The sequence below is a fragment of the Chionomys nivalis genome, chromosome 1, assembly GCF_950005125.1.
Source record: "Chionomys nivalis chromosome 1, mChiNiv1.1, whole genome shotgun sequence".
NCBI lineage: Eukaryota > Metazoa > Chordata > Mammalia > Rodentia > Cricetidae > Chionomys > Chionomys nivalis.
The window spans coordinates 111,945,516-111,973,503 of NC_080086.1; the positions used below are offsets into that span (position 1 = coordinate 111,945,516).

Consider the following 27,988-nt stretch of genomic DNA (forward strand, 5'->3'; position numbering starts at 1 on the left):
GGCTCGGAGGCGCGGCTCGGCGCAGGGGCGGAGGCTGTGCGCGAAAGGCCGGTCACCCCGCCCGCCCCGCGTCCCCCAGCTCCGGTGCGGTTGCGGCAGGGGGACATCCCTGAGGGGGTACCGCCCCCCCCCGTCCCTGCCCCTCGCCCCCCGCTCCCACGTGAGCGTCAGACCAGCCCGCATCCCTCCGGTTGCACAGCGAGTACCGGCTCCGTGCCGGTGCCTCGGTAGTCCTGTCCCCAACGCAGATTCAGCGCGGGTCACTGGCGGGTCCCAGCGGACCCGGCCGGCGCTTCCAAGGGTTCTGGCTTCTGCATCTGGGCGCAGCGACGAGGCGCGGGCAAGGCGGCCCCGCTGACCCGAGGCTGGTGAGTGGGGTATTTGCTTCCGCTTGGGGCTGGTTCTGGGTCCGAGGCAGGTGGGGATCCCCTGTGCACAGGTCTCCACTTACTACTACCTTTCCTTAGCTCTCCCCTGTCCCTTTACAGGTGCGGAGCCCTCCTCTGCCCCGGTCACCCTGGTGAGTTTCCTGTCACTAGATCCCTGGGTCTCCTTCCCATCTCCCGTACCCCCCATTTAGTAACCTCAACTCTCAGTCCTGCTTTCAACATTGAATATGACGCCTCTTCTATTTCTTGGGCTGAAGTCCCTCTTCCCTGCCACAGGTTCATAACACAACCCCAATTATATCTGCTGTGGTTAAAACTGGCCCCATTCCACAGACACTGAGTATGAAGGTTGTATGTGTGTGATTGAGTTTTTGGTGGAATTGCTTTTCTAAAGAGGTGTGTGTAGCTAAGTGTTTGACTTTTGAGAGTTTTGTGCTCTCAAGTCGTGTGCTTGTGTGGCTAAGAATTGTGTGGATGTCACTATCCATGTAGTTTCATTTGCATGGGGTACTTGTGCAGGAGACTCTAAGTGTGTGGCTTTGTGTTTCATGTTGTGCATGACAGTGGTCAGTGTGTGTGTGTGTGTGTGTGTGTGTGTATGGACTTTGTATGGCTGATGCTGACTGCATGGGTTTGCATTTCTGAGGCTGTGCATGAACGTAGCAGATGTTTGTGTCGTCGAATTGTGAAGGAATTGTGTGTCTGGTGTTGCAATATGGATTTGCATTTCTGAAGGGTGTGTGTGGTTGTTTGTCTGAAGAGTCTTTGAGGGACTGTGTGTCCATAAAGGATTATGTAGGTGTCAATGGAACACAAGATGTGAGACTGTATTTAAGTATGCATGTGTGCGATGAACTAATTTCTATCCTGCCTTTCTCTCCTGTCACTCACTCCTCCCCTAGCACAGCACTGATATAAGATTTAGCCCACCACTGTTTGTGTAAGAGGAGACCTTGGAGATGGCTTAGTTATAAGTCTAAGAATGGAGGGAGGAAAGAAAAAACTCACAACTTCAGGGCTGGAAAGCAGGCTCAGTGGTAAAGAGCACTTTCTGCTCTTGCAGAGGTTCCTGGTTTGATTGCCAGTTGCAGGGGCTCCAACATCCTCTTCTGGCCTCCACAAGCACCAGGCATGTCAGATACAGGTCAAACACTTGGATACATGAGATAAAAATAAACTCATCTTTTTACACACACACACACACACACACACACACACACACACACACACACACACACACACCTGCACAGCTTCAGGCTACATCAGCAAAGAAAAAGAAAACATGAAAAACATAAACAAACAAATCTTTTTTGCATATACTTTGCTAAGACTGAAGTTACCCCACAAGGCCGCATCACATCACACTGTGATTTGGTTAAGAAGTACCAACAACTCTCTCTTTCTCCTTCCCCCTTCTTCTCTTCCCTCTCTGTCTATTAGAAGAAAAGAACTCCCTGTGTAGCTCAGGCTAGCCTGAAACTTGTCGTTCTGCTGCTGTGTTCAAGTGTTGGGACTACAGCCATGCATCACCATGCCAGGCTCACAAAAATCTGATTTTGAATGAACCTTCTATTTCAGAACAATGACTGTTTTGTGGAGTTGGTGCCATTGCACATCTATAGCTAATGTATGGTCAATGTAAGGAATGTACAGTTCTTCTCCCTCGGGGCTTATTCTAACACACCATGCCCCTTTAGATCCTTTGAGGTCTTTCCTCCCATTGCTTTCTGGTCATGCTTCAGGTGGCTCTTAACTTTGGGTATCATCTGTATAGTGAGACAGACCCTTCTACTTTCAAAGACCTCTAGGTCTTGAATGTTTGACACTTGCTTGAGCTCTAGGGGTCAGATGGACCTTCCTGTCTTCCCTTTATCTCCAAGTGGTGGCTGGCATGGCTCATTACACTCGAGAGTTGGGGGAAAGGGATGAGATCCATCCTTTAACCTTTTACCTTGCAGGTGTTGGAGAGCCTAGAAAAGCCATTCCCAGAATAGGTAGTTTAAGAGAACCAAAAGAAATCAGAGCCACTCCCTGGATGAGATGTACCCGACAGCTCCAGGGGCCCAAGAGAGCCAGGAAGTCCCAGGTGAAGGGTACTTTCAAGCATTACAAAATGTTGTTTTAAAACATTTACTGCATTTTAATAAGCATACGAAGAATTCATTCTCATTATAGCATTTTCTCCAATGATTGGTGATGTTAATTTTATAAGCTGAGCACACAAAGTCAAATGCCGTGCGATCTCATTCTCATGCAAGCTACAAATCTTGACCTTGAACAAACAGGCAGAAGAATAGTGATTATCAGAGGGGAGACAGAGAAGGGGAGGGTGATGATACTGTTCAACAGTTTATTCTTTTATAAAGGATTAGAAAACAGGAGTTTGAATGTTCCTGGCCAATGGGAATGAAACTGCTAAGGAACTTGATCTGGCATCATGCGTTGCCTTTATGTTCTGAAAGGTTTTACTGTGCCCTGTGAGTGGGAGCAGTTATCACATGTCCACTGAGATAAAAAGGAAGAATCAACATAGTGGCACATCACAGCTGTGTGCATTTACAATGATCTAGGCGGGTGTGGTGAGGGTGTTGAAGACAGCCTTGCATTTGAGCCCAAGTCTGTATCTTTTGGACTTCTGCTTATTTGTTGAATTGTTTTTTAATGTTTAATTACCACCGGTTGGCTTTTTCCCCCCTCCACTGCTGGGATGGAACGTGGGGCCTCATGTGCAGTTGATGAACGCTCCGTTTCTGAGCTGTGCCCTCAGTACTCCAGCATTCATAGATGATTTTACTAGGCTAAAGTCAGCCTTTAAAAATTATTACATTTATTCAGTGTGTGTGTGCGTGCGCATGCACCCTCGAGCATGCACAAGGCAGTCAGAGGACAACTTGTGGGAGTTAGTTCTCTCCTTTCTTCATGTGGGTCCAGGACTGAGTTAAGGCCACCCAGCTTGACAACAATCCTCTTTACCCAACAAGCCCTCTTGTCCTCTCTGCCCCCACTTTTGTAAAGTCATAGCCACTTTGGTAAATAGTTTGTTTTCTGATCTCTATTTCAGCAACTCACCGTTGCCACTGTAGCATGAAAGTACCTGCAGAAACACACAATGAATGAATGTAGCTGTGTGCCAATACCATGATTAAAAAATGCTAACAACACAGATATTAAAACAGATTTGACTCACAGACTATTACATGTCAACTCCCACACCACCTAGTTGTTTTTAGGTTTTGTCAGAGAATTTGTTCCAGGCACACCCTCCATCCTGGATAGACTCCAAAACCTTTGTATTCGAAAGTCTTCTACATAAAATGGCATCATATCTGCACAGAGCCCTTTCCTGTCTTCTTTCATATTTAGCTCATCTTTACATTACTCCCAGCACCCACAGGACAGCCCACAATTCCCTGTAGCTCTTGTTCCAGGAGATCCAATGCCCCTTTTTGGACTCCACGGTCACTGCACACATGGAGTCAAACACTCATACACGTAAAATATAAATTATTTTTATATTTTTAATTATGTGTATCCATGTGTTGGTATGTGCATATGAGTTCAGGTGATGTCAGAGACAGAAGAAAGGGTCGGATCCTCTGGCTGTGGGCCACCTGACGTGAGTCCTTTCAAAGAGCGGCATGCACTGTTGACCTCTGAACCATCTCTCAGCCTTACCACTGAGTTTTTAAAAGTATTCTTTGGTGATTTCATATATGAATACATGTATATTTAGATAATATAGACATCTCCTTCCTTTTTCTCTTCAACTCTTCCTGAACGCCCCTCCCATTCTTCTCCTAACTTCATGTTGCTGCCTCCTCCTCTTTATCTTCCTCTTCTTCTAAATAATCCACTGAGTCCATTTAATGCTGCCCTGACGCCCATAAAGCACTGTCCAATGGAGCATGAACAACCTATCACGGGCCACGCCACTGAGAAAACTGCCCCTTCTTCTTTCAGAATCTATCAACTGTCAATAGATCTTGCAGCTAGACGTGAGCTGATGATTGACTTTTTGAGATGGGGTCTTTCTACTCAACCAGGGCTGGCCTTGAACTCCTGCTTCTCCCGTCTCAGCCTCCTGAGTGCCAAGATGGCTTTTCATCCAGTGTTGGTCTTATCTGAGGAGGCTGATTTGTGATTTGCAAAACTGCCATCTGGACTGTACAGCATGGCTTGTAGGGCAGCGAGAAGAAAAGACAAAGTGTCTAGGCTCTTACTGCTTTGGACTCAGTTGAATGTCTTTAGGATCCATGGTGACTTTGAGTTATCATTTGGGCACATGACGTCCCAGAGGAGAGGGAGAGATTGTTTATTTTCTGTGCAGCTTTCAGTCCTGCATCTGTGAGTGTTCAGACCAGGGTGAGAAGCAACACTGTGGCTCCAGGGGACCAGTCCATTTGGAGCAAGATCCTGACTGGGTGGGGCTTCACACTGAGAAGCAAGGCCTTGGCTTGCAGCATACAAGGCACGGGAAGCCTAGTCAGGTGACCTGTCTTTTGGAAGCAGATGGAGAACTCAGACAGATAGGGAGGGCAGCCATCTTAGAAAGACAGCCACTTAGGTAGTGGCAGCAAAACAATGACGAAACAGTTCAAGGATGCACGTGGTGGGGCATGCCGTGATGGTGCATGCCTGCAATCCCAGCTCCTTGGGAAGCGGAGGGGATCAGTACTGAGAACTGAACCTAGGGCCTTGAACATGGCAGGCAAATACCCTACCACTGAACTATACAGTCTGGCCCTCTTTAAAAAGGAGTTTTCATTTTTGATTGTGTGTGTGTGTGCACGTGCATGTGTGTGTGTGCGAGCGCATGTGCATGTGTGTCTGTGTCTGTACATGAGAGTGCAGGTGTCAGTGAGGCTAGGAAGGCACTTAAGCAGTTCTGAGCTACCTGATGTGGCTGCTGGGGACAAACTCTGGTCCTCTGCAGGAGCAATATGCACCCTTAATCAATGAGCCATCTTCCAGCCCCTGTCCACTAACTCTCTTTTTAAGTTTTTTTTTTTTTTTTTTTTTTGAGACAGGAGCTGGCCTTGCACTTATAAACTCTCTGTCCCCCACCCCACCCCACCCCACCCCTGAGTTGCTGGTTTTACAGGACTGCCAAAGACTGGGTCAAAAGTCACCATTTCTAGGCTGTTTTGTAACTTCCAAGTGTTTAGCAGTTTAACAGATTGGTAGGTTTTATATTTATGTGTACTTTTTTTAATTTATGGAAAATACAACATCCCATTTTGGATACCTTTAAAAAAGTAAGTCAATAAGGATAAATAGATATGGGCAAATGTAAAAGAGGGATACAAAGTCTGAGATTTCACTCCAAAAGAGGTTCACAAACATCAAGCTGGGACTAGAAATGTCATCATTTCGTTCCTGAGCTATCCGTCCCTTACTTTATTGCTTTCTTGGTTATGCACACAAAGTAAGCCACTTTAGTTGGGTCCCCCCCATTTACCAGGCGCTTGCTGAATTTGTTCTTGTGAAAAGTCGACTATGGCCGTCTTCAGACTGGAGGCTCAACTGTTGTGGCTGGGGCGGGGCTGCCCTTCCAAGAGCTCTTCATGCAATCGGCATTCAGCAAAGGCATGGCGCTTTGGTTTGACAGCTGCAGTACTCCCCAATTGCTTGAGATGATCTCAGTGAAGGAGGAGACTGGAGACAGAAAACATTAAAGGTGTGCAGTATTTGTGTGTGTGTGTGTGTGTGTGTGTTTTCTTATTCCCTGTCTCTAACCACCCACTCTGGTGTGTTTGGGTCTAAAGGCCTTAACCTTTTGCAGCTAGGATAAAAACTGAATCCGATCCAGGCACGTTCTCAGGTGTCCCTGCAAGGTAACACACTGGCAGATGAAAATCACCCCTCCCCTGACTTCTGAGCTTCAGTGCCCGCCCCTCGACCTTACCCACTCCTTTCTTGGACTCCTCCCTCACCAGACATGGTCTCTTCTGTCCTGGCAGAGACACGATGAGCAGCCACGGCAACAGTCTGTTCCTGAGGGAGAGCGGCCAGCGCCTGGGCGGCGTGGGCTGTCTGCAGAGCTTCCAGGACAGTCTGCAGCAGAGAGCTCTGCGCACGCGCCTGCGTCTGCAGACCATGACCAGAGAGCACGTGCGGCGCTTCCTGCGCAGGAATGCCTTCATCTTGCTCACAGTTAGCGCTGTGATCATTGGTGAGCTCTGCTTAAGGGAGGCGGGACTTCTATTAACATCACCCCCCTTCCTCCCCTCCGTGCATTCATCTAACAAGTCCCCAGTCCCTCAGAGGACATAGGTAGAGAGGGTACACACACAGGCAAACACAGCTGTATAAACATGACGTGATGTCACATGTGTGAATATGTACACACACAAGTACACTGTGCAGACATGCACTTTACAACTACACACAGAGAATGACGCATATATTTTACATATGCACAAAATTTAGAGGTGCAATCACATAAACTGTGCAAACGTTCATAAATATGCAGATATCCATCATACTGTTGGGATATTGGTTCCGTCAAATACTACCCCGTTTTGTTTAAAGAAATTGAATGTCTATTGATTTAGATATGCGGGGATTTGATTATTCACAAGCTTTTGTTGTCTGTGGATGCTTAAATTTCTTAAATAAAATGATGCTAGTGTTTGTATAGGATCGGTGGCTGTCTTGCTCTTTTGATTACTTTGAACACCTAAAGCAATGTAACCGCTAGGTAAATAGTTGCTATACTATATTATCTAGGAAATATTAATAAGAGAAAAAAATCTCCACACATTCAACAGATACAACTGTTGAATTATGTGCATTTTGTATAAAACAATGGATTTCATCATGACATCTATATATTCAATGCACTTTGGTCATATTCTTTTTCTTCACCCCATCTTTCTTAGTCAGCCCCTGCTGGTCCTTTTCCCCTCACCTAGTAGTTCCCCTACTGCTTTCATTAGATACAATTTTTCCGCTAAGAATTTCCATGTGTGCTTGATTAACTTGACAGTGTGGCATCCAAGGATACCAGGGCCAGCTGTGTTAGACTTTGTGAACACTTTCTCACACTCATATTTGCATTTACATCTACATGCTTAAAAGCCTAATTGCATATGCATATTTGAAAGTGATAACATAGACACAAGAGTCACACTTATGGACACGCCCAAGAACTGCATGTGCATATCTTTGTATATGAGCCCACATATGCAGTCACATGTTTATGCTCACAACTGAACGTACACTCTTCATATATGTGCACATGAATGTACACACATACCTAAAAGCACACAAATGTATATAGTGCACACATATATCTGTGTGCACACAATGGTACACACATACATACCCATTTATACAAATGCACATTATGTACACATATACTCATGCTCACACAAATGTACACACATACTCACATACACACTGACATGCATACATACCCATGAACATACTCATATACACACAGATCCATGCATATGCAAATGCACACTTATAGCTAACACAATGTACTCATGCACATACCCATACATATACCTAGCCATGCATATACTTTTGTACACAAGCCCACACATGTGTAAAGTACACACAAATACCCACATCTATATCCACACAAGCACACACATATTCATGCACAAATGTATCCATGCACACACAAATCCACAGAATAACCAAGCACAGAAATACACACCCTTATAAAATATTCACTGCTCACTCTAGTGCACTCTCTTTGGGATAGATGGACCCTGCATGGAGTTGAGATCCATAGTCCATTCGATGAACCCTTCTTTTGTTGCTCTAGGGGTCAGCCTGGCATTTGCTTTGCGCCCATATCAGCTCTCCTACCGCCAGATAAAGTACTTCTCTTTTCCTGGTGAGCTGCTCATGAGGATGCTGCAGATGCTGGTACTCCCCCTCATCGTTTCCAGCCTTGTCACAGGTGAGATCCCAAGCCATTGTGCATCTTCAGGATCCACTTGGAGTCCAAACTTGAGAAAAGAGCCAGGGCCACCCTAACTATCGGAGCCCTTTCCCAACTCACCAACTCAATCTATGCCCAGGTCTTGCTTAATTTCTGCTTCCACATGATCCATGTAGCCCGATAACTTTCTTGTGCTTTTGCTTGAAGGTAAAATACCATCTTGCGTGAGTTCAGAGTTATCCAGAGGGGAGAAAGAGACCATGTAGGGGCAGAGGAGGTGGATGGAATGTGGGGTAGATGAATAGGAAGTGGGATATGGGTGAACATGTAGGAAGTGAGTGGGGTGGAGGTGTCAGGACGGAGGATGGAGGAAGGGAAGGAGCTGTGGATGCATTATGTAGCATTTTTCTTATAGATGGTAAATGTTTTTGGCTTCAAGGGTCATCTGATCTACATTGCAATGGTTTGATTCTGATGCTGGAGTGGAAGAGCACCTATAGGCAATATGTCAACAAATGGGCATGACTGTTGCCCTAGTTTCATTGATGTTGTTGTAATAAAACACTTGACAAAAGAACTTAGGAGAGAAAGCGTTTATTTTAACTCTCAGTTCCAGGTCGTATTTCACTATTCAGGGAAGTCAGCATAGGAACTTGAAGCAGCTAATCATAACCCACCCACAACCAAGATGTATTTATTTTGGTATTATTCTTTAATCATGTGCCTATGTGGGTATGTGCACATGAGTGCAGGTCACCATAAAGGCCAAAAGATACCTGGAGCTGGAGTTACAAATAGTTGTGAGCCACAGAATGTTTGTGCTGCTGATGGAATTTGGGTTCTGTGTAAGAACAGCATGTCTTCTTAACTACTGAGTTACCTCACCAGCCCCTTTATTCACTTTACAAAACTATGATCAATTTATATTTTACCTCATAATATATTTATTCATGATAGCATAAAAGCAGTTGTATAGATAACTATCAGCAGTTGAAGGTGAAACTATGGTTTCTGTGGACATCTTCAGTTGAGGAATATGCAATAATTTTTGAGCTGATGGTATGGAGTAGGTGGAGCAGATGGAGGGAAAAGGAGTTGGGTGCTGTGGCACGGAATGCACTATCTCTCTTCTAGGTATGGCATCCCTGGACAACAAGGCAACAGGGCGGATGGGAATGCGTGCAGCTGTGTACTACATGGTGACCACAGTCATTGCGGTTTTCATCGGGATCCTAATGGTCACCATCATCCATCCTGGCAAGGGCTCCAAGGAGGGTCTGCACCGTGAGGGCCGAATTGAGACTGTCCCAACAGCTGATGCTTTCATGGACCTGGTCAGGTGACATTCTCATTTTGTTGGGACTTCTGGATGTACATGCAACAATTCTCTTTTTCTGAGAGATCACAGGAAAAGGTGGATCTAGTTTGGAAAAGAAAGCAACTATTGGTTGCTATTTGTGGTACTCAATTTTTGCCCTGCATATCCTCAAGAAAGCTACATCTAGGTATGACTTTGCACTCTGAGACTAGGGAGGACACAGTCTGAGTATCTCAGGACTGAGAAAGAGGAGCTGCTGTTCACTAGGTGCTCCCAACGTCCTTTCATGAGCAAATGATTCTCTTAATCCAACAAGACTTTGCAGTCAGAATTGACATCAAAGTTAGTCATGTTGTTCTCATAGTACTGACTTGGAGTTGGAAGAGTTCAGGAACTGTTATGGTGTTTTCTCCTGCTATTATACAATAGCTGAGGGTCAATGAGAGGGCTCAGTGGGTAAAGGCACTTGCTGCAAATGCTTTGGATCCACCTGGTGGAAGGAGAGAATCCCGCATCCATATACATCCTGTGGCATATATGTACACACACACATACACACATACAAACATGCATACACATGCATCCCTAAATAAATGTAATAAGATTTAGGGTCAGTGAGATGATTTAGTGGGTAAAGGCACTTGCCACCAGGCCTGACAACCTGATGAGATCCACATGGTGGAATGAGAGAACCAACTCCTACAAGTTGTCTACCTTTTATATGTACACCATGGCACGGCAGCTCCCCAATAAATATATTAAAATTTAAATGAAGTGAAAAGTATACTTGAAACCAAGTTAGTTGTAAAATAACAGCAACAATATCAAAAACAGAACAAAAAACAAAGGTTTATTTAGCTCATTATTTATGAATTTAGGATGTCCAAGAACTTGGTACCAGCATCTAGTGAGGACCTTCTAGTTGCATGCTAACATGGCAGAAAGCATATGTATAGTTAGCCAGAGCAAGCATATCAAAAACTAAGCCACTTCCTATTAATCTATAAACCTTTTAGTACAAGGCTCCACCTCTCAACATCTTCTTAATGGCAGTCAGATTCCAACACGACTTTTGGAGGGGCCTAACTGTAGTCAGTCCATGGTAAGTTACACCTGCACCTTCGAGCAGCTCTGTCGGTGTGGGTGATGTCCTCTGGCCTTTGGTTATCTTGTGTGGAAGCTAGGGATATAAACAGTATTTACTTCTAGGGTCACTGTAGGGCTCATGTCAGATGATGCAGGGCAGGCACTTGGCTCAGCACTTGGCCCACAACATGCATTTCTATGTTGCCTGCTGCAACTATTGTCATTGCTTTCTGCAGTAGTCACCTTTGGTTCACTTCCAAAGTCTAACCACTTTCCCTTCTCTAATGTTTTTGTGCAGAAATATGTTTCCACCTAACCTTGTGGAGGCCTGCTTTAAACAGGTTAGGAGGAAGCACATGTTTTAATCAAGGAGGGATGGAGGGGGGAGGGAGCTTGCTTCCCAAGGAGAAGGGTGGGAAGAAGGGCCTAAAAGAGTGGGTGGGTGGGAGGCCTTAAGGAGGATTCTGGGAGAACAAGTGTACTTCCCATGGCTATGATGGTGATGCAAAGGGTTGCCAGGGTATGGGACTCATACTGAAAATCTAGGGTAGGCGTTCTGGGATTTCTGATCACAGATATCCTAAAATGTGTCTGAGCATTACCTTGGGGCTGATAATAGAAAAGTGGCCACAGGCAATGTGTGGAGGACTTTTCTGTAAAGTTTTATTTACAGAAGCAAGTAGTGGACTGTATTTGACCATCAGAGGGTGTTTAACAACCCCTTTATTGAAGGCTAGAATAAAAATGCAGACTATATAGCCATTCTTCCAAGCTTTGGTTTTTAACATCCTTGCTATTCAGTTACTCAGTTACTCATTTCTTCTCCTTGGTGAAGAAGATGAAATCCAAGTCTTGTTTATATTAGGCAAATGTCAATTATTTTATTATTATCATTATTAATCATCATCAATATGTGTGTATGTTTGTGTGTGAATGCATATCAGATGTGGACGTGGAGCTCACACGACAATTTTGGGGGGGTTGGTACTCTCTTCCCACCATGGGTTCTGGAGGATCTAACTCAGATCATCAAGCCTGTGTACAGTGAACACTTTTACCTGCTGTGAGCTATCTTGCTGGCCCAGTTACTCATTTCTTTAGTCATATGTTTTGTTAAGAACTTTAAAATTGAGATACAAAAATTGTACTATCCTTTGGCATTAACAAAGATTTATACAAAATCTTTGCTGCTCAAGTCTCTTACAACAACAGGTAGAATTTTCTAATGACCTCTAGATCATCCTCTAGGTGACATAGTACAGCTAAAACATGTAAATGATATGCAGACAGCTGTTCTGCATTAGAACCATTTAGAGTAGTGGTTCTCAACCTTCTTAATGCTGTGACCCTTTAATACAGTTCCTCATGTTGTGGTGACCTGCAACCATAAAGTTATTTTTGTTGCTACATCATAATTGTAATTTTGCAACTGAGAGGTGTCTTAGTTCTTAAGAAACTTAGAAATATGTGTTATCTGATGGTCATGACCACAGGTTGAGAACCGCTGGTTTAAAGAATAATGACAAGACAAAGGTGTGTATGTGTTCACTACATAAATGGTTTTCTCTTAGTATTTCCAATTCATGGTTGCTTGTGTCTATGGACATGGAATTCACACATGCTAAGGAGTTGTGTGTGAAGCTTTTTCTAGGGAGATAAAGCATACAGGTCTGTCAGCCCATGACAGACCTCAGTCATGATTGCACAATTTATGGAACCAATGAGTTTTTGACAGGCTTTCTAATTGGAGTATGGGTGAGGGGTTACTTCAGGAGCAGGAATGACTCAAAGACAGAAAAGCCCAGCCCAGAATGGGTGACAGCTATTGAAAGCTGTATTCCCAGAGGAGCTCTCTGTGTAATTTACAAGGAGCTCACCAGGTCCTGGACTCTCCTCTTGGGAGCTTGGCAGGTCAGAGTCTCCTCCACTAGTGATTGTTTAATGCTTTATAAAGGCAAGGAATGGTTTTTGCAAATCTTGTAAGCTTCAGATTTCCCAAATATGTGAAGTTTGTTTACTTTCTGAATTTCATGAACCTACTGGAGTGAATCTTTCAATTTAGAGGAAGCTGCTATACAACAGTAGAATACTATATGTTTTTAATGGAACTCTGAAATATATATATATACACACACACACAGACATGTATATTTCATATGATATATAAAATATATATTAAATACACACATTTATATATGCATACATATAATTTGTTATATATGAAATATGCATATATTTCATGTATAAACAAAATATATAAATATACAAAATATGCATATATGGTGAAATGGCCAAATCATGCCAATTAGATAAACACACACACACACAATAAATAAATCTTAAAAATCTTTCCAATTTTGGTTATTGGTTTGTTGTTTTATTACATTTTATTTATTTACTTTGTGTGTGTGGTTATGTATAGATGTGGGTACATGTCATGCTGCACATGTGGAGATAAGAGGATACGGTGCAGAGTCAGCTCTCCATGTCTATCATGTGGGACCTGGGATCAAATTCAGATTATCGGCATCAGTTGAAAGCTCCCGTATGCCCTGAGCCATCTTGTCTCCCACAGAGTTGGAGTTTTTGGTAGCTCAATTTGTATTTCTTTGAGTTGTTTTACCCATTTCTTTGGTTACATATCCAACTGTGGTCTTGCTGGGCTATAAGAGTAATTCGTGTGTGTGTGTGTGTGTGTGTGTGTATGTGTGTTGTGCTCTCACATGTGCATACATGTGTTTGTGCATGCTCATGCAAACACCAAGGATTGAATATAGAACCTCATATGCCTAGTTCCTGGTTTTTATTTTTGTAACATGTTCATTCTTAGGGATATTTACAAGGGGGTTAACCACCATACTGAATCTGGTCCCAATTTCTCTGCATTTCAGTTTAAGACGCAGTACAGCACACGTGTGGTAACCAGGACGCTTGTAAGGACAGAAAATGGGTCAGAGCTGGGGGCCTCCATGTCTCCCCCATCCTCAGTAGAGAATGAAACCAGCATCCTGGAGAATGTCACCCGGGCCTTGGGCACCCTGCAGGAGGTGATAAGCTTTGAGGAGACTGTGCCTGTGCCTGGCTCGGCCAATGGCATCAATGCCTTGGGCCTTGTGGTCTTCTCTGTGGCCTTTGGGTTGGTCATTGGTGGCATGAAGCACAAAGGCCGTGTCCTGAGGGACTTCTTTGACAGCCTCAATGAGGCTATTATGAGGCTGGTGGGCATCATCATCTGGTGAGTAGTAGAGTGGGTACCAGGGACTGGGTGGGTGGTAATGGTTCCTGGAGGTGATGACAACAGGGCTAATGGGACTGTTGGAGACATTTGGCCAGTCATTTATCTGTGTATTAGTTAATTTAATCATCAACTCATTTGTTCATTCATATCTTTCTGTAGTGATTTATTCAGCTGTTCATGACCCCATTAATCTACTTACTCCCTCACTTGTGCATTGACTCAGTGAATCTATGCTCATTCTTCCACACGTTGGGTCATCCACCCCCCATTTTTATGTAATAAAAATGTATTCTTAGAGGAATTCATACATGAATACAAAGCATTTTGATAATATTCACATTCTCATTCTCCCTCCAATTTCTCAGCTTCTCTCAGATGCTCATGTCCCCCTTCTAACTTTTTATCCTCATATGCATGTTTGTATATATCTTCCACTGATTCCAAGTAGAGCTGTCTGTAGGAAGGTGGATGAGGGCACATTCACTGAGCTTGAACAACCTACAAGATGCCACATTCATGAAGAAAGTTGACTTTCCCTTTTCCAACAGCCATTAACTGTCAAAATCAAAATAGTTTCTCAGCTATGGGTGGGGTTTGTGAATCTCTCCCCACTCCATGTTGGAATGTTGACTGGCTTGATCTCATATCAATCTTGTGAAGAAAGCTACAGTTGCTGTGAGTTCATTTCATTGTTGTTGAGATAGTCTTCCTATGTAGCCCAGGATTGTCTGGAACATGCCAGCCTTTTGTGTCAGCTTCCTGATTAGTGGGATTATGGGTATGTGCCACTACACTTCTGCATTGGCTAATTTACTCATCAAGTCATTAATTAACTTCACTTTACTGTAATGATTTTACCCAGTGACTTATTCCTTCATTCCTTTCTTCCGTCATTCATTCATCTATTTCTTTCATTCACTCATTTATTCTCATTTTTCTAGCTTTGGCCCACTTGCTTAACTTCTTTTAATTTATTCTTCTATTTATCAGTTCAATCACTTATTTGTATATCTAGTCAGTGATAAATCTGTTAATTAGTTAAATTATTTCACAATTATTACTTTATTGCATTATCATATATCAATAATCTATTATCTATCATCTATCTATCTCTCTATCTCTCTATCTCTATCTATCTATCTATCTATCTATCTATCTATCTATCTATCTATCTATCTCTATCATCTATCTGCTGTGTCTGAGTATATGTGTATGGATATGCATGCCATAGCATGCACATGGAGATAGAGGATAAACTTGTGGAAGTTAGTTTTCTCCTTTTACCATGTGGATTTCAGGATCCATCTGAGACCATCATACTTTGCAGAACACATCCTTACCTGTGGAGCAATCTTTCTGGCCCCTATAATTATTTTAAGTGCTAGGGTTGAATTGAGGCCTTACAATCACTGATCTGTACCCTCAGTCTCTTAAATAACTGTCTTTTTTTGCATGGTGCTCAGGATGGAACCTAGGGCCTTGAATAAGCTAGGTTAATACTGTAGTGTTAACCCTATTAGTTAAGCTATTGACTGCATTTATTCATTTACCCACTTACACCAATCTACTTGGATTCATTCCCAGACCTGTTTATTTACATAGGCATTTGCCACTCTCTCATTCACTCCCTCAAACATTCCACATGTCTATTCACTTATATACTTACTCTTGTCCTGTTTTCTCATTTTCCTTTCTACATTTGGGAATGGTGTGATATATATGTGTATGTGTTTGCATGTTATTTTTGCATGTGTGGGGGTGAGTATGCATGCGGTGGCTTAAGGGGAATGTTGGGAATCATTTTTCATCGCTCTTTCACATTATTCATTAAGGAAGGATCTTTCAGTTAAACCTCAGGTTCAAGAAAATGGCTCATCTTGCTAGCCAAGCTGTTCTGTGGGATCCCCTGACTTCACCTTTTGAGGTTGGAAATACAGGCTTGCTGCAGTGCCTATCTAGTATTACATGGGATTCAAACTCTGTTCCTCATGCTTACATGACAAGGGTTTTAACCACTGAGCCATCTACCCAGACCCGTGCCCCTTTTCACATTAATTTTTTCAAAATCCTTTCGTTCCACCACTAGATCATCCACCTAGCAGACATCTCCCCAGGCTTGAAACATAGATACACTGAAGTCATACTTTATTGGTGTGGGACAATTCTGTATTGTGTCAATTTTGTTTTAAATAAACTCTGATTGGCCAATAGCTAGGCAGGAAGTATAAGCTGGACAACAAGACAGGAAGTAGAGGTGGGGCAATGAGAACAGGAGTATTCTGGGAAGAAGGAAGCTCTTTCTGCAGCCCTGCCCAGACACAGGAGAAGGAAGATGTGACCTATCCTGCTGAAAAAGGTACCGAGCCATGTGGCTAACATAGATAAGAATAATGGGTTAATATAAGTTATAAGAGTTAATAAGAAGCCTGAGCTAATGAGCCAATCAATTTATCATTAATATAGACCTCTGTGTGATTTCTTTGGGGCTAAACAGCTGTGGGAACTGGGCAGGCCAGAATCCCCAACAAGCAGGCCCTCATGTTACACTTTATCTTGAAGACATTTGTAAAATCTAGGAGGAGACAGATGCAGACCATGTGTATGTAACCCAAAGCAGTAGGTGCTGTAGTGAAATACAGTGGATGCTGCCTGGGAAGATGAGGAGTGAGATTTATAACTGGACCTGAAAGGTGAGGAAGAATCTAACTGGGTATGAGGAGGAGTTATCGCAAACAAGGACGTGAACAGGCAAAGCCTGAGAAGCCCTGAGTGTTTGTACAATGACTATTCTGGGTTTATTTTGGTTGCTGTGATAAAATTCTGACATAAAGAGCAGCACACAGGGAATTTACAGCCTCACAGGTCCAGGTTTCATTCCATTATTGTACAGAAGACAAGGAAGGAACTTAAAACATCATATCACAATCAAGAGTAGAGAGAATCGACATGGGAGCCCCTGATTGCTTGCTTGTTTGCCTGCTTAGTCTCAGCTAGCTTCCTTGATTCTCCCACAGTCCAGGGCCCACAAAATGGTGCTGCCTATAAGGGGCTGGGCCTTCTTACAACAATTAGCAATTAAGACAGTCCCCCATGGACATGCCCACAGGCCAATCTGATCTAGACAATCCCTCACTGAAACTTTCTTGTCAGGTGATTTTAGCTTGTGTCAAGTTGATAGTTCAAACTAACTAGCACAGAGAAAAATTTATGGAAGTTTAGAAGGCCATAGATAGGGGATGTCTTAGTGTCTTGGTTAGGGTTTCTATTGCTGTGAAGAGACACTATGACCATGACAACTCTTATAAAGGAAACATTTAATTAGGACTGGCTTACAGTTTAGTGGTTTAGTTCATAATCACCATGGCAGGAAGTGTGGTGGCATACAAGCAGATGTGATGCTGGAGAAAGAGACAAGAGTTCTACATCTGGATCAGCAGGCAGCAGGAAGAAAGAAACAAATTGGGTCTGGCTGAGCATCTGAAACCTCGAAGCCTGTCCCCAGTGACACACTTCCTCCAACAAGATCACACTTACTCCATCAAGGCCACACCTCCTAATAGTGCCATTTCCTATGAGCCTACGGGGATCATGTTCATTCAAACTACCACACTTAGCAATGCCTAAGGATGGGATTCTGAAGGGAATAGTCATCTGGAGTCGAGTTGGAAGGAACTTGAACCAGGGAATGAGATAAAGACACCAGAAGGCTGCCTACTGTGGTGTGGTAGGAACTTTCTTGCTGATTGGATGAGTAGTTGGGTGACCGGTGGGAGGTGAATGTTTCATAGAATCGACTGTAGTAGTTAGTCTCCTGTTGTTATGACAAAATGCCCAGAAAAAAAAGCAATTTAAAGGAGGAAAGGTTTATTTTTGTCTCACAGTATTGCAGATTTTAGTGCATAGTTGGCTGGCTCCATTGCATTTGGACCATGAGAGTGAATGGATACAGCCAATAAAGCTGCCAACTTCACCGCATCTAGGAAGAAGAGAGCAAGAGAGTGAGGGGTTGGGGAGAGAAGGTACACCCCTTAGTGACCTACTTTCTTTAACCAGGTCCTTCATATAGTTTGCTCCCAATAGCTCATTCAGTTATGAATGCATCAATGCATAACTCGCAGCAGAGGTTGGGATGCTCATAACAGTTTAGGTTTCACAGTCCCCACCTGAGAACACTGGACCACTAAGGACCAGTGTTCAACAAGTGAGCCTTTGGGGGCAATGTTTTGGAAGCAAACCCTAGCACCAGTGCTATTTAAAAACTTATTTTATTTATGAGTGTGGATGTGTTAGTGGATGTGCAGATATGCCTATAGGTACCCAAAGAGCCCAAAACGTGGTGCCAGAACCCTTGGAGCTGTAGTGTGTTTTTGAGCTGTCCAATGTGAATGGTGGCATCTAAAATCAGGTTTTCATCATTGAACATCAAGTACTCCTAACCACAGGGTCATTTTCCCAGTGTCCCAGTGCTGACTTTGATGCTTGGGATAGGTTGGGATGAAGTTGGGATTGTGTGGTAGGAGCTGTCTGTGTTCAGGACACTGTATGGGCAAAGCTTTGGGAATACCAGCTTCAGACCTGTGAGGAAGATCACCCTAATAAATATGTGTCTTGCTCAGGTATGCACCAGTGGGCATCCTGTTCCTGATTGCTGGGAAGATTCTAGAAATGGAAGACATGGCTGTCCTTGGAGGTCAGCTGGGCATGTATACTCTGACTGTCATCGTTGGCTTGTTCCTCCATGCTGGTGGTGTGTTGCCCCTCATCTACTTCCTCGTCACTCATCGGAACCCTTTCCCATTCATTGGGGGCATGCTACAGGCCCTCATCACAGCCATGGGTACCTCTTCCAGGTATGACCTTTCCCGGAACTCTCCCTGAATCTATTGTTCACCTTTCATGGGTTCCTTTAGGTGTCCTCCTCTCCACCTCCCCAAATACCTCTTCTGGTTGTACAATGGTTTTGGGGGACTCTTGAAGCTCTCTACACATGGCCTATACTTGGGGATTTAGTCTTTGTCCTGTGATGACTCTCCTAACCTCCTGTCTCTTTTGTTTCTCCAGTTTATGAGGAGAACCAGATGCCAATGCTGGGTTTGAGATGGTACTGTGCGAGTACCACAAGCTCAGAGAGTCTTGGTTTCTGAGGCTTTCTTCTCCTGTTTGAATTTTTAGGGGGCTAATAAAGTGAGCTCCTTTATCTCTCATCATTCAAATTCAAAATTGTTTGAGCAAGTATCCCAAGATCCAAACAGATAGGATAAAATATTTTTATTGTCCTCATGGTGGTTGGAGAATGTGCCTTTTGATCTTTGATCTGTGGCTAAATAGGACTGATACTATTGTACCCAGAAGTAAACCAATCTGATCACTATGGAGCTATTCACCCCACCCTCCCAGTGCTGTTTCTGATGCTTGGAAAAGGTTGAAGTAGCATTGGGAGTTTTGCAGTAGGTGATGTCTAGTTCCAAGGCCAACGACTGTGAGTCCAAGCTCTAAGTTTCATGGAGTAAAGCTGACCACACAGGGGTCAGTTCTTGCAGACAAACTGACCCCAAATGAGATGCCTACTCTTTCTACTTAAGTTGACAGTCAAATGGAAGTACAGTCTGAAGTGGTTGGGGAGAGGCCCAGGGCTCCTGTAGATGGGGTTTTTTCCCTGTGCAGACTGACAATCTGCCTTTTACTGTTCTAGGTTCATTTCTGTTGCTGTGATAAAGTGTACCAATAAAGGATAGTTTGGGGGGGGGGAGGGATTTATTTGGCTTACAATTCCAGGTTACAAGTCCATCTCTGTGGGGAAATCAAAACAGGAGCTTGAGGCAGCTAGTCACATCACACTCAGGCGCAGAGAGTAAATGCATGCTTGCTGCTTGCTTGGCTCAGCTTGATTTCTCCACTTTGATGTAGTTCAGGACCTTCTGCTTATGGAATAGTACCACCCTCAGTGGCCCGAGTCTTGTCATTTCAATTAGTTATGACAATCCCCCAAAGGTAATTCCCATAGGATGACCAAATGTAGTAAGCTATCATTGAAACTGTCTTCCCAGGTAATTCCTGGTTGCGAAGTTGACAAAGTTACTCATTATATTCAGGCTTTGGTGTGGGAGGTCAGCCATCAGGGCTAGACTGGCATTATAAACTCTTGGTGTGATAGGTCAAGAGACATTCCTCTTGAGGGATCCCTACCACTGAGTTCTTTCTGCATCAGGAGTTCCATTTCCCCTCGCACAGCTGTTCCTCCCACCTTCTACTCCTTGCTCAGATTCCAGCCTGGTTTCCACATGCTAGAGGGAAGCCCTCCTTTGACCCATGGCTGCCCCTGCCCCATCCTTCTACTCCCTATTCTCAGCCTCCAGAACTCTTTTCCTCCAGCTCTGCAACCCTGCCTATCACTTTCCGCTGCCTGGAAGAGGGCCTGGGCGTGGATCGACGCATCACCAGATTCGTGCTGCCTGTGGGGGCCACCGTCAACATGGATGGCACTGCACTCTATGAGGCCTTGGCAGCCATCTTTATTGCTCAAGTCAACAACTATGAGCTCAATCTGGGCCAGATCACCACAATCAGGTGAGACGGTGATGTCATCAGCTGGATAGGACAGGCTGTGTGTACAAGGTCTACAGACAAATTTCCTCTTTATAGTTGCATCTCATTCCTACCTAAGCTATATAATTATGTATACACAAATATCCTTAAATCTGTAAAATGCAAAACCAACCCGTGAAACATTTCTGGTTTTCAGTATTTGGATAAGGGATGTAGGATGCTCAGCAGCATTTGTCCCATAGATGGTTTTTCTCACCTACGTTGCTTATTGTCTGCCCATCATACAAGAATGAAAATGTAAACTCTGTGAAGGAAAGTGTTTCTTCACTGGAAATTTCTATTGTAGACACATCCTGACTTAAGATGTTTGACTTACGATCTTTCTTTCCCTCCCTCTCCACCCCCTGCCCCTTCTGAGCTGGCTGGCCTGGCTGGGTAGCTGGGATTGTAGTCATGTGCCGTCAGGTCTGGTAATGGAATGATATTCTGACTTTATAAGGGTGTGAGTGTGATACATATTTAATAGAAACTACACTTTGCATGTTTCTACTTTGTATGTATGTATGTGTACCTGTCTGAGTCTATATTCGCCATGTGTGTGAAGGTACTTTCCAAGGTGAGAAGAGGGATTCAAGTTCCCTAGAACTGGGGTTACGGGCGGCTGTCTGATACAGGTTTTAGGAATAGATCTTGGGCCTTCTGCAAGGGCTGTTAAGTGCTCTTAACTACTGAACCATCTCTCCAGGCACGTGGTTTTAAAGAGTTTAAGAATTGCATTTGTGTGTGTGTATGTGCGTGTGTGTGTCACAATGCACATGTGAAGGTCAGAGGATCACTCACAGGATTCAGTTTTTCTCTTCTGCTATGTGGGTCCTGGGGATTGAATTTAGGCTTTCAGACTTGGCAGCACAGCATCTTTACCCACTGAGCTGTCTCTCAGGTCTCTACACTTTATTTTTGATTGGAATATTTTCCTAGGCTAGTGATGTGGTGGCTTGTTTTAATTGTCCTCTTGACGGGATCTGGAATCACCTGATAAGAGAATCTCAGTGAGAGATCACATAGATCAGGTTGGCCTCTGAGTATGTCTGGGGGGGGGGGGGATCAGCTTGATTATTTTAATAATTGCAGGGAGGTTCAGTCTAAAAGTGGGCAATGCTTGTTCCCTTGGTTTGAATCCTGAGTTGTTTAAAAGTAGAGAGAGACCTCACCCGCAAGCATGCACACATTTTCTATGTGCTTTTGACTGGATGTGTTGTTGCTAACTGCTCCAAGTTCCTGTCTCGACTTCTCTACAACGATGGATTATAACCTGGAATTGTGAGTTAAAACACATAACCTTTTCTCCTGAAGTTTCTTTTTGGCACGTGTGTGCATGCATGCACACACACACACACATACTTATGTATGTATGTATGTATGTATGTATGTATAAATATATATATTAATCTCAGTAATAGATAAGAAGACTGGACAGGCACTGTCCTTGGCTCTTTCCTGTTCACAATGAGAAGATAGGAACGTGTCTGCCTTTCTCCTGTACAAAGCTCATGAAAGGAGTCTTCTCATTCCAAAGCTCATTCTTTAATGCCAGTCTGAGTATTTGCTCAACCACTGTTCTGATAGAGAAGTTCTCTGGGCCATTCATCTCCCCTGTTCTATGTGTATTGCTATAAAATCTAGAAAGTGATTTCCTTAACTACTGAGGAGAAAGCTGGCATCTGGGGGGCGCTACTGCCTTTTCTTCAAAGCTCACTGGCCTTTACAATGCGTATTACATCATGCTGAGCAATTGGAGTTGATGCTGGAATTTTATCAGAGGTCACCTCTGTGACCCGGTAGATCCTACTTTCAATTTCATATTAATTTGTGAGACTTGAAGTGGAAACAAGTCTTTGCACATGCTGGACAGGTGCTCTACCACTGAGACAGACACTTGGCTCTTTAATTTTTTTTTAAAAGATTATCTGATTAAGAAATGGTCTCTAGTGGGCTGAAGAGATGGCTCAGTGGTTAAGAGCATTTGCTGGGGTTCTGGAGAGATAACTCAGAGGTTAAGAGCACTGTTCTTTCAGAGGAACCAAATGTTAACTCACAGCCCTCTATAATGAGATCTGGTGCCCTCTTCTGGCCTGTAAGCATATATGGAGATAGATGTTGTATACATAATAAATAAATAATTTTTTTTTCAAAAAGAGCATTTGCTGTTCTTGCGGAGAACTTGGGTTTGATTCCTACTAGTAACATGGTGGCTTACAACTGTTTATCACCCCAGTTCCCGGGGTCCCAATACTCTTTTATGGCCTCCTTGGCTACTAGGCACACATGCAGTATACAACATACATGAAGGCAAACATCCATTAATATAAAATTAAGGAAACAAACAACTTAAAAAAATCAAGGAATAAAAAGATTCTAAAACTAAGATGGGACAGAATGCTCTCACCTCCAATGTGGTAAGCTGTATTTGCCTTCTAAAAAAAAAAAAAAACAAACAAGACTCTGCCTTTTCAAGCCACATCTTTCTTGAATGATAGCTGACAAAAGTTGCCTATATTTTATGATGTATTTCGTGATTATTTGCAATATGTGCACTCTGCAAAGTGATCACTGCAGTCAGGCTGCTTATTATATTTATCTCCTATAGTTTCCTTCCTTTCCCACCTCCTCTTCTAACCCTTATGTCCTCTCCTTTTCTCATTTCCTTCCTTCTTTACCCCTCCTTCCTTCCTTTCTCTTCTCTATCTCCTTTCTTCCCTTCCTTCCTTTTTCCTCTCTCCCCTCCAGAGCCTTATTGCCTCCTCCCTCCCCTCCTCTCCCTGTCTGTTCTTCTGTTCTCTTGGCCCTTCCCTTCTCTTTCTCTTTGTTGATGGTGAGAATAGACGTTAGGTTTGTTCTCTTTGAAAAACTCAAATACGAATACATTATCCTTAGCCACACCCTCCACACTGTACATTAGATCCCCAGCACTCAGTCATCTGGAATCTAGACATCTTGTAGGTTTTGACAGACATTTTCCATTTCCCAGTCCATCTGCCCCGCATAATGATTTCTGATTTTTTGCTTCGGTGACCTCAGCATTTTAACTTTAGCTTCGCATCCAAAGCGAGCTCATGTATCACTTTGCTTTCTGTGTTGGTTTGGGCATTTAACTTAAGATGTCCTTCCCTGTCTGGTCCTCTAATCTATCCTCTCTTTCTTCCTGTATCCCCAACTCTTCTCATTTGCAGCATCACAGCCACAGCTGCCAGTGTTGGAGCAGCTGGCATCCCCCAGGCAGGACTGGTCACCATGGTGATCGTGCTCACATCCGTCGGCCTGCCCACAGAGGACATTACGCTGATCATAGCTGTGGATTGGTTCCTGTGAGTGTGCTTGGCTTTGACCTATCTCATAACCTTTTCCTGCAGGATTCTGTAAGAGAGGGTTGTAGTACGTTAGAGGGCTAGGGAGCATTGGGATGGTCTGCTAATGATGGCCATAGACTCCAATCCCACAGAGAGCGAGGAGGATTCTGAAAAGGAGGTCTCTGTCTGTTGGTCAGCCCACTCCTCTTCAGCCCATTTCATACAGAAATCATACAAAGGTGTTTAAATATATAGTTTTTAAACTCAAATTTTTAAAAGTTTTTTTCCTTAGTGAAAATGCTAAATATAAAGAATTTTAGAAGTGAGAAGAAAACACAAGTTATCTGTTGTGTTAAAGAGTGAAGAATTTTGGCTTATAAAATCACTTGTGATGACAGACAAAAGAATTTTGGTGGATTTATGATCTGAATGCTACAACTAGTCACATTTTCTCTCTCTTCTCTCCTTCCCTCCTTCTCCCTATTCTTTTTCACTAACTAAATTTGTTCCTTGACAATTTCATACATGTATGCAATGCTTTCTGGTTACTTCCCGCTACTCTTAAAACTCCTCATCTCTGCCAGCCTTTGTCCCATGTCTTTTGTTTGTGACCCACTGAGTTACAACAGAGACATTCGTGTGTCTTGGTGTAAGACTATGCCATGGAGCTTAGTAGGCGCATGAGAGGGTGCACACTGGAGACAAGGACTCCTAATCCAGCAGCACCAGTAGTTCGGCAGGAATGAGCCACTCCTTAATCACCATTCCTCCCCCTTTATTGTTCTCTCTTTTCCCTCCCTCCCTTTCTTGCCTTTCTTCCTCCTCTCACTGTCTTTTCTTGTCTTCCATTTTTCTTCCTTTTTTTTTGCTATTTTTTTATTGAAAAAAATTTTTTCCGCCTCCTTCCCGCCTCCCATTTCCCTCCCCCTCCTCCCGCACCTCTCCCCCTCCCCCCATTCCTCTTCTCCTCCCTCTCCAGTCCCAGGAGCAGTCAGGGTTCCCTGCCCTGTGGAAAGTCCAAGGTCCTCCCCCCTCCATCCAGGTCTAGGAAGGTGAACATCCAAACTGTCTAGGCTCCCACAAAGCCAGAACATGAAGTAGGATCAAAATCCCGTGCCATTGTCCTTGGCCTCTCCTCAGCTCTCATTGTCCGCCATGTTCAGAGAGTCCGGTTTTATCCCATGCTTTTTTCAGTCACAGTCCAGCTGGCCTTGGTGAGCTCCCTTTTCTTCCTTTTTATCTTTCTGTCTCATTTCTTTCTCTCTCTCCTTCCTCCTCTCTCCCTCCCTTCCTTTCTCTCTTCCTTTTTTACTTCTATCCATTCTTTCTTTCTTCTCTCTCTTACTTTCTTTCATTCTTTCCTTCTTCCTTTTTATCCTTCCTGTATCATTCCCTTCTTTTACCATTCCTTCCCTCTCTCATTTTTTTCTTATAACATGAATTTTATATAAAATTTTGATTTTCATCCCCCATGTGGGAGCTGTGAGCAAGATCAAGTCCCATTTGTACAAAAAACTAAAGTTCTGTTTGAACAGTCCCCAGCCTGCCCTACACCTACGTAGACTCATGCTGAAGAGTCTGTATCAAACATTCATGTTCAATAGTCCGCATCAGGTGCTAATGTCTAATGATCTTCATCAGATGCTTATGTATAACAATCTAATAAGTCTATGTCAGATCCTAATGTCTGACCATCTGCATCAGACTCTCATTTCTAATAATTTCTAAGAGTCACAAATCAAAGAATAGATCTGAGGATTTAAGGGATGATGTTGTTAGGAAGAGTGGGGCCTGTTTAAGGTCATGTGGTTGTAATTTAGCCTGGAAACCCTTCTAGTCTACCCTTGGTTTTCAAAGGAGTTTTTCAGCCCCACCCATTAATCTGTCTATTCTCCACCAGTGACCGGCTTCGTACGATGACCAATGTCCTGGGAGACTCAATTGGAGCTGCTGTCATTGAGCATTTGTCCCAACGGGAGCTGGAGCTGCAGGAGGCTGAGCTGACCCTTCCCAGCCTGGGGAAGCCCTATAAGTCACTCATGACACAAGAAAAGGGGGCATCAAGGGGTCGGGGAGGTAATGAAAGTGTTATGTGAGAAGCTTCCAGCTCTCTGCCTAGGGAGGAGGGAAGGGACTGGGAGGGGAGTCCTGGGGACAATTTGTTGCCCAATTGACTGTGGGCTGAGTATACATATTCTCTATGGATTCTCTGGGAACTGCTGAGATAAAAGAGAAGGAACGAAAGGTCTCTAAGGTATAGTCATCACTGTTGTGTGCTCCAAATACAAGAACAACCTAAGGGAGGAAAGATTTATTTTGGCTATGGTTATAAAGGGCTTAGTTCACCATAGTGGGAAGGCATGGTAGAGAAGAGCAGCTCACTTCATGGTGGTCAGCAAGCAGAGACGAGAGGAATGGGAAGTAACCAGGGAAGGACACAGCTCTTCCAGACACACCCTACTTCAACGATACCCTGTCTCCTACTTCTCACCACTCCAGCACAGCCGTCATATCACGGAACCATCAAGAGTCTGATCCACTCATTAGGCCATGAGGCCAGAGCCCTCACAATGCATTCCTTTCTGGAGATGTCCTCACAGACACACAGAGGTGTGTGCTTTATAAATTTTCTAAGCACTGGTTTCAGTCCAGCCCAGCTGACAAAAACAGTCCGCTATCACAAAGGTCCCTGTTCATTTCTGAGTGTATGATGAGAACTTGAAGGATGGTGTGAGAAAAAGGGGAGGGAAACATTTGGAATTGGGAAGAAGGAAATCTTCAGATAGATCAACTCATACTCTTTATGTTCTCGAGGAGTGGAGGAGCTGATAAAGGTAAAGAAAAATACCCATTATTTCTATTGATAAAGTGATCTGTAGCATTTTTGTTGAGGTCCTAAAGACCACCTTTAGATTTAATGATTTATTAACCAGACTAAACAAACTCTGAAAAGTCATTCTCCTCTCAGGTATGGTTTATTATGGTGAAGAGCATTGGTTAAAAGCAACAAAGGCACAACTAGATGTGTGTTTCCAGTCCCTTTCTAGTGAAGTCAACCAATGGCTTCTTCCTACAGCAACATTATGGACAACGTGCATGGTGCACTGATATCTTAGCTCCATTTTCTGTTGGGACAAAACATGCAGACAAAGCCACTTGAGGGTAAAGGGTTTATTTGTCTCTTAGTTCCCGATTACAGTCTATCATCGCAGGGAAGTCCAGGTGGCAGGAAGCTGAAGGAGCTGTCACATCCACAGACAAGAGCAGAGAGAAGTATTCAAATTCATTAATGTATGCTCATTAGTGCTCAGCTTGCTCCCTGCATTTCATTAAGTCCAAGGTCCAGCCCATAGAACTGTATGGTCCGCATTCACGATGGATCTTCTTATCTCAAGTAACTCAATGAAAATCACTCACAAGTCCACAGGAAAACCCTATCTCAACAATTTCTCATTGAGATTTCCTTCCAGGCGATTTTAAACTATCAATCTAAACTGACAATTAAGCTAAAACCATTAAGAAGCTCACCTGAACTCTCACTATGTCACACAGGCATGGAACACCCTCGGACTTACACTTTTTAGTCTCTGAAATGGACAAACCAATGTACTATGGTCCAGGGCACCAAGTGCATACCAGAAGTCATTAACCTCATGGTCAGCATACACTCTTTGGAATGGCCAGAGCCCATTGTTTTGCCTGACACTTTTATCAGGCAAAATTTTTGGAAGATTATTCCAAAGATCAGAGGTGTTCTAGTTTTGTTTCTGTTACTGTGGTAAGACACTTGGACAAAAATCAACTTGAGGGGTTATTTGATGTGAAATTCCAGGTCGTACTCTATCACTGAGTAAAGTCAATGCAGGGACTTGAAGGCTGGTCTGCTTCTATTCCACACAGGATTATCTTCAACCAAGGAGCTCAGTTTACAGCCAGAGGAGTACAGTAGTAAACATGGAAGATTCTGCTTGCTAGCTGGTTGGCAGGCAAACGTGCTCAACTGATTTCTTACACAGTTCAGGTCAGCTGTCTAGAGATGGTATTGCTCACAGTGGATTGGGCCTTTATACATCAATTAATAAGACATCGGTTTTATTGTTCTATTTCTGTGAAGAGACATGGCAACTCTTATAAAGCAAATTGGGGTTTGCTTACCGTCTCAGAGGT

At 43.5% G+C, this 27,988-nt stretch overlaps 1 protein-coding gene and 1 long non-coding RNA gene across 4 annotated transcripts; one reads left to right on the plus strand and one right to left on the minus strand.

The window, feature by feature from the left end:
* On the plus strand, nt 1-27,671 carry Slc1a6 (solute carrier family 1 member 6). Of its 3 annotated transcripts, XM_057781021.1 has the most exons (11): nt 4-368; nt 489-520; nt 6,350-6,561; nt 8,167-8,304; nt 9,421-9,625; nt 10,989-11,031; nt 13,582-13,925; nt 18,545-18,778; nt 20,301-20,495; nt 23,705-23,839; nt 25,722-27,671. In XM_057781021.1, the coding sequence occupies exons 3-11, from the start codon at nt 6,357-6,359 to the stop codon at nt 25,915-25,917; spliced, it is 1,695 nt and encodes a 564-aa protein (XP_057637004.1). In that variant the 5' UTR covers nt 4-368; nt 489-520; nt 6,350-6,356; the 3' UTR covers nt 25,918-27,671. The 3 variants fall into 3 exon arrangements, with proteins under 3 accessions (XP_057637011.1, XP_057637004.1, XP_057636996.1); XM_057781013.1 differs by lacking the exon at nt 489-520 and having other exon boundaries at nt 5-368; nt 25,722-27,668; XM_057781028.1 differs by lacking the exons at nt 489-520; nt 18,545-18,778; nt 20,301-20,495; nt 23,705-23,839; nt 25,722-27,671 and having other exon boundaries at nt 1-368; nt 13,582-13,929.
* On the minus strand, nt 2,596-6,438 carry LOC130881467 (uncharacterized). Its single transcript, XR_009057731.1, has 3 exons — nt 6,323-6,438; nt 5,848-6,044; nt 2,596-3,483 (listed from the first exon to the last, which is right to left on the minus strand). It is a non-coding gene; the product is annotated as an uncharacterized LOC130881467 (long non-coding RNA).
* Nucleotides 27,672-27,988: the final 317 nt, after the last annotated feature.